Genomic DNA, 7,274 nt, shown 5'->3' with positions numbered 1-7,274 from the left:
GACAGAGCTGAGAAATTTTTCCCAGTGCTTTCCAAAAGTGAGCAAAGCAGCTCTTTACAGCTTTGCAAAACTTCCTCTCCACTATTACCCAGGGTTTGGCTCTACAGGAATTATGTACTGTTTGATTTTTAAGAATGAAAAGCTTCAGGTGCCTTGACAAGTAATTACTAATACAACAAAGCCCTACCAGCATTTCATAATTATTCCAGAAGGAACACAGCAAGCCTGTCTCCTAGAAAAACACTCCTTTGCACCAGCTGCCAGGCTTGGGAAGCCAACACTCGACTCCCTCCAAAGACCTTCCTGAACAGGTGGTTTTTGCAGCATTCCTGGAATATCCCCAGATCTGGACTACTTCACAGCCAGTGGGTGCAGAGAGCAGCTCCAGAGTCTTGGCACTGCTGCCAGGAACATCCTGCCAGCACTGCCCTGTCTGTTTTTGCAAGGGGCTCCAGCAGGAGTGCCATGGATGGCTGCAGATGTGGCAGCATGGCAGGGCCTGGCAGCAGGAGCTCAGGCTGCTCCTCAGCTGCAGAAACAGCCAACTTCACCAGAAGATCCCCAAACCCTGCTTCCCTCTGTCCTCAACAGGAAACAAGTTATTGCACTCTGCATCAGTCTCCAAACATGATGCTGTGTGTCCATAGTGCAATTTTAAGGTAAATGCCAGGGAAGCTGAGGGATGATGTGGAAGAAGAGTCTCTCTCCTGAGCAGACAGGTGGATTGCTCACCAGAAGCAGCACCAGAGCTGTGAGCTCCTCCAGCTCCTGTGGATGTGCTCCCTCTATCAAAGGCACAAGGCACTGCTGTCCCATGGCCTCTGACTCCTTCCCCAGCCCACCATCACTTTTACAGACTCAGATACTCTCAGGCACCCAACAAGGAAACAGAGCCCTGCTGAACAGAGGCATCACAGCTGGGCTGAGGTGCCATAAGCATGAGGAACAAAAAAACCCCACAAACTTCTAGTGGCTCTTTATGAATCTTGCTGATGTCCCCACAGACACAGAGGATCTGTGGGGTTGGATAAAGCCAACTAAAAGCTGGAAGCCCTAAGGAGAAATGCAAAGAAGCATGTGACATTATAGCTGTAATAGTACTTCTGCAGCCACTCGAGCTCTATCCATTACAAGCAAGAAAACTCACTCAAAAACTAATATAATTTCTGTTCCTAAACCACGTGCTTTCAACATTGCCAGAAGTCAACATAATAAAGAGGAGAAATCCTGGGAACACTTTAACATGAAAATATGATGCACTCAGATTTGCCATGAACCTAAAGAGAGAATTTAAACCAATACGACTTGCTGATAATTCGTCCACTAATTAGTTCATTATACCAACTGAAAGGGAACACTAATTTGGTGTAAATATGGCCAGGGTCTTTCAGAAGAAACTGTCATGAAGCATACAGAGCTGCAGTAACTTCAGCCTTTCACCATCATTCAGAGTGATGCTGGAAAGGATAACCTGCTTGTTAGTGTTGATACAACAGGTTTTTTCTGTATTCTTTCAGGACAGGCTGGAACTGACTATTTTGTCCGTGTTTCTGAAGTATCTCCCAACGTCTGCTCCCAGCAAGACTCCAATAACCACTCTTATCAGCAAGGAATGCTCTAAACTGGCATTCCACAGCCCGATGAAAATCAAGGAGAAGTAAGATAAACCTGTTTAGCATGACAATACAGACAGCTTATACTAAAGGATTACTCTTTAGTGGTTTTTAAACTATTGAGTAAATAGAAATGCTGCAGGGCTTTTTGCTTTGTTTTCAGTTTTCTCCTTTCCCTGCGACTGTGGCTGTGTTACCTTGGAAACCTCCATAGGCTGGAGCATGATTGGGTGTGTGGTGACATTACACACTGTCAACCAAAGGTGCATGGATGCCTATGAAACAACAAATACAGAAAATGAGAGGCTATTTAGGTATATTTTTCATAGCATAAAATGCACGAGTGCTGCTCAGAGGCAAGTCAGCCACCAGAGTTGGCTGGCTTAGTCAGTGGGAAATATGATAATAAATTTGATAATAGTTCCAGTTATCCTTTTAAGTGACTACAAAAGAAACAGCCTTACAAGATTACTTCTTAAAAATGTAGATAACAGCAGGATTTTTTTTTTTGTTGGCCTGAAATAAATATGCTGTAAAAGAGACAAGGTAACCCAGTATGCAAAATATTTCTCTGGACAAGGGAACCCATTCTTATTTTACGTGTCACCTGCAGCTGGTTCCACATAGTGTCCAACTTGTCAAAATTACTGGAGAGCTTTACTGGAAACAAGTTAAACCCTATTCCCTCTGAAGTGTTAAGTGGAAATTAATATCTTCCTACAGAGATGAGAAAGCCAAAGCCAATCATACTGCAGACAGCAGGGGGAAGGCCAGAGGATCTGACTGACAATGTGTGCAACCTGCGAGAGTATCTTCTCCTGGAAACAGTTTTTGGGAGACCACAAGGACACCTGAGAACACACAAACGTGCACCAGCCTCCCCCCTCCTGCTTCCTTGGCTGGATGACAGTGCAGGTACATAATCAGATTTCTATACATGGTGAACACCAATTTTTTTCAGATTATCTGTCCAGAGCCTTGTCCACTTGACTCATTAACTAAAATCCTATTATTATTAATCATTTAGAATTTACACTCATAGCAGTCTCCTGCTCCATACCTGCCAATTAAACTTCTCTAACCCCATTAACAGTACTGGTGCTTGGCTTTCATGACATGGAGTAAGTTCACCACTTGCCTTATGAATATTAAGAGTCCTACTTGATTTCCTCTTTGTTTCTGTGTGTCTCTCCCCTCCAGGAGCAAACTTGGAAGAATGCTCCCAGGCAGATCTGTTTTAAGTGCAGTCAGCCAGCCCAAGAGTTCTTCGTGTTCAGTAAGCCCCAGGAGACTTGAAGCCAGTGAGCTTCCTTCTTTTCCATATAACATCTTGACACCTCAGGCAACAGGCATAAGACTAAGCAGTAACACAGTGACAAGTGGATTGAAGGCAAAGGCACAGTTTTTGTCCCTGCCTGCCCTGATGTGCATCATATTAAGTGGAATTTGAGACCCTCACACAGAAGTATTAGAGGAAACAGCATCAGGACCCTCTGCTGCAGAGAACCAAACTTGTGTAGGACTCTCACATGAAAAGATGTCTTTAACTCTTCATCTAATGGCAAATGTTTCTGTCTGCTAAACCAGATGGAAAATCTGAAACTCTCAGAAAACAGAGCTTGTCTATTACGATCTCCTCTGAGAACAGAAACTAAAAGAAAATAAAAGACAAACAGGAAGAGCTAATAGGTACAGGAATACTTGAAAAGAGGGTGGTCAGTCATCTATGCCCACCTCTGCCCCAACCCACCCTCACCTCCTGTCTGCACCTGCCAACATAAACAGCATTTTCAAGCTGATCAAAAGGCAGCATCTCCTACTGCTGCCTCTACTGGGAGCATATTAACATTTCATGACTAAAAGCACTCCCCACTACAAAAACCCCCAAACAAGCATCAAAGACATTATACAGGCGGGCTGCATCACCAAGCCCCAAGGAAAAACAGGGGCATATTTTATGCACATACTCACGTGCACACCCACATTCACAAAACCACCAGAATCTCAACTGAGACCTTCAGGCTCAACAGCAATACAACAGTAAATAAACAATATCAATAGCCTGAGAAAAAACCTACCAAAATCACTTCATTCTCTGCTGTACAAACCGTGCATATAGGAGGCATAATGACACCCTGCAAGGAGACTTCTGCACATTACCAGGAAATACCACACGGGACATTGAAATTAATGTCAAAAGGTGCCAGTGCTAAATTCACGATCATGCTCAGCAAACTGTTTTAATGACAGGTTTAATGCTGGGCTGTTACAGTGACATGACCAAAGCACTGTGGGTTTAATCTGGAGGGTAATGCTGGAGCATTGCAGAGACAGCAGCTTGAGCTGCACCAAGGAAAGCTGCCTGCACGATGGGTCGGCCACAGGGCAGCACAAAGCAGCAGGCTGTCGGTGGTAATTAGCAGGAGGTGAGAGCTAGGTAGCCAGGAAAAGCAGCTGTAGCTGCAGGTGCAGAAAAGCTACAGATGAAAACTGTCATCTTCTTTCACGACTTGCTGCCTGTGATTTTTTCTTGCTGGAAGGGTCAGGTTTGGCATGGTTTGGCCCACTGCTCGCTTCTTGCACTGTCAGTTCGGATTCGTCAGGATCTCAGCTGACAGCGTCTGATTTTAGAGACAGATTTACCTTTCTGGATCTCCTTTGAAGTCTGTCTATTCACCCATGGCCACTGCTGGACTTTCACAGACAGCAAGCACTTTCTTCCTTCTTACAGGGAATGTGGAACACAAGATGGAGCCCTGCCAGATGGATGATGCTGGCAAACACCCACATTCCAAGGAAAGCAGTCTACAGGAAGGCTGGGGTGTTCAGAGAGCTGAATGCTGGGCCCTCACAGCCATGACCATGTGGCTCCCTCGCAGGTTACTCACTCCTCACCTACTCCCTCTGTAACCAAGGCAGTGGCTGTCACCACTCAGGCCACTCCTCTGACTGGTGGGGTTTGCTGTAGCTGTGAAACTGCAAACCACATTCCACCCTCCAGTCAGTGCAACAGTCCAAAGCACTTCTCACCTTTAACCTCGCCCAGAAGACAGTAGCTGGTTATTTTGCAGCACATGTGTGTTTTCCCAAAAGTGCTCCAAGTTTGCAGCCCACAGGCACAAGGGGGTGTGCAGATCCTCCCAGAGAGGTCAGCACACACTGTCTGACTGATTACACTTATCTTTCTACCTGACTCTGGAAAACTGAATATCTACCAAGGCCAGGTCTGGAATCTGCCCTGGCTGGGTCCTGCTTGTCATTCTTTCCTTTGATATTTTATTTTAAGATGTGATGCAAACAGCCTTGTGAATTGAACCTTTTAAAATCCCTGAGACAGACAAACAGTGACCACACAGCATGATGCAGGTATGGGACTGGGACTTCAAAGACTTGCCAGGATTCAGCATGGAAATGATTATCTGCAGTGTCTGTGCAATGTGAGGCAGAGAGAAATCCTTACCTCTGACTCTGACACTTCCAGGGGCTTCTCATTGAGGCCCAAGCCCTCGGTCAGCACAGCCCCGTTGTACTTGTTGCAGATGTCCTCATCAGAGTAGTGCAGCCCCCCTGGGCTTGGCCGAGGAGGAGACCTAGGAAATGCAAAGGAAGAATGTTTGGGATGTTGTTATTCCCCTGGAATTAATGAAATCATGCTTAGAAGCCAGAATCACAGCTTGAGGCAGAGACTTGGGTGTTTACGTCCTCCCTGGATTCTTCAGTCTCTCCCTTTTGCCTCTTTAAGAATACTTGGAGCTAGAAAAAAGACATTCCAAAAACACAGCATTCCCAGCTTTTTACCTGGTTCCATTCTTCTTTGAGAAGGTGCTCTTGATGTTCAGGTGTCTGCTGTTGAGCTCCAGAGCAGTGAAGCCTCCATTGTCCAGGGTGACTGACTCTTCCACGTTGGAGATGGTTTTACCTGGAGCCAGGAAATGAAAGGTTCAGCTGAGACAAAAGCACTTTTCCCCCAAATAGAACTGCAGGAGTCCTTGTCTTTCTTTCTGTTTTATGACATCATTGATTATTTGAAATTCTCTTTACTTTTTCTCCTGGCAAGGTTGAACAGAGTGAAGGCAAGGAGTGTATCAGGAATGTGAAGGGGCACAGGAAGTCAAAAGAGGAGAAAGGAGTCATGGATGGATGGATGGATTTCATTCAGAGGCAAGTATCTAAAACAGCACAGATAATCTGTGCTTCAAAAGTGCTTATTCTTGATTTTGACTATAAATAGAAACCTGATAACTAATTTAGGTAGCTACTGAAGATGTCCTAAATCAGGTGCTGTGAATCCCGTTCTATGCTGATTGGAGTAAAGCAATAGAAAGTAAAACTAGAAAAGATAGAGAGGAAAAGGGGAGAGGAAAAAAAGGAAAAAAGCAAGTGGATAAGCAAATAAGAAAAACCATTCCACTGAATGGGGATCAGGTATGGAGAAATCACCAGGCGATGTAAGGCAGGAACAAGGACGGCATGGGAAGAAGAAGGAAAATACAGCCCAGTGTATTATTTCTTCTGATCAAATCTAGCAGGAGCTTGTTCTCTCCTGTGCTCATCCTTTGTCATCCCAAAGCTGTGAGCTGAGCCTGTGTCCCAGGGAGAAGGGCTGGCTGCCACTTTGCAGCAGACAGGTGCTTTATCCTCAGCTTCAATTTCAGTGCTGCATTAAGGCTCTGTGAACATGGATATCTGACAGCACAGGTCAGACCTGCCTTTTCATGTCTGTCCCCCAAACACAGTAAAACTAAGAAGATGAGAGATTTCCTATGAGCTGTGCATACAAATATGTAATAGTATTAACTTGGTAAAATGCCACGGTATTCATACATCTTATATCTCCTGGGAATGAAATCTGATTTCTGACACTTGTTAGAAGTGAATTACAAAGAAAGGGAAGATCTTCACTTTGGGACTGAATTACTAAATACTGCCTGGAAGACTTCATTACATTAATCCCTAAGAACAGATAGTGCAGAGACCCATCCACCTGATCCTTTTCATGAATATACCTTTTTCTGGCACCTCCTGGCATCAGAGACATTTCCTGCTGCAGGTGGAGGAGGCTATCAGAGAAATACACATGTGAACAACCCTCCCAGGACTTTATCATGTAGGGAGAAGAAAAGGTAAAAACAATATTCAGAGCTCAAGAATAAGGCTTTTTCAAAGGGGACTATTTGACATTCCAAGTTACAGAGCAGGTAGCTCCTGTTTCCTTTCAAGAAAGGGGACTGGTAAAAATCAGCACTAAAGGAAAATTCAAAGCTTGATGCTCACTATATGTTAAAATCTAACAGGTGCAGATAACCAAGACACCTCCTGGCTGCTTGGCCTCCAGCCCAGCAACTGCAGCTTGACTTAGAGAAGGAATATGAGATGCAGGCATTCAATATAAAGGAATTGTGATTTAGCCCTCACAAACAGAGGTTTAGAATATCCACATTGGTACAGCCATGGAAAAGCAGAATCTTTCTCCATCTCCATGTCTATCAGGGAATTATGATAAAGTTAAAGTCTCAGTTAATTTCTTATTTATTCCTTATCTGCCAAATGTTTGACCCAGACTCCTTGGCTTTTCCTGCAGTCCCTGGGACTTCCAGAGTCTGTCCTGTCTGAGCCCATGGCTGGTCAGTGTCCAAACCCTGATCCAGTGTGGCTAGGGGC

The 7,274-nt window shown here is 44.7% G+C and overlaps 1 protein-coding gene across 4 annotated transcripts in view; it reads right to left on the bottom strand.

Annotated features, from left to right (window-relative positions):
• SDK1 (sidekick cell adhesion molecule 1) overlaps positions 1-7,274 on the bottom strand; it is a 382,991-nt gene that overhangs the window by 7,766 nt on the left and 367,951 nt on the right. For all 4 annotated transcript variants that reach the window (XM_064390819.1, XM_064390818.1, XM_064390817.1 and 1 more), the window contains 2 exons: positions 5,412-5,532; positions 5,074-5,203 (listed from right to left, as the gene is read on the bottom strand). In XM_064390819.1, coding sequence (XP_064246889.1) covers positions 5,074-5,203; positions 5,412-5,532 — 251 coding nt within the window. The remainder of the gene's footprint in view (positions 1-5,073; positions 5,204-5,411; positions 5,533-7,274) is intronic.

This window comes from Passer domesticus, chromosome 15 (assembly GCF_036417665.1).
Source record: "Passer domesticus isolate bPasDom1 chromosome 15, bPasDom1.hap1, whole genome shotgun sequence".
Lineage (NCBI taxonomy): Eukaryota > Metazoa > Chordata > Aves > Passeriformes > Passeridae > Passer > Passer domesticus.
The sequence above is the reverse complement of the archived record's forward strand: the minus strand, read 5'-3'. Positions and strand labels throughout refer to the sequence as shown.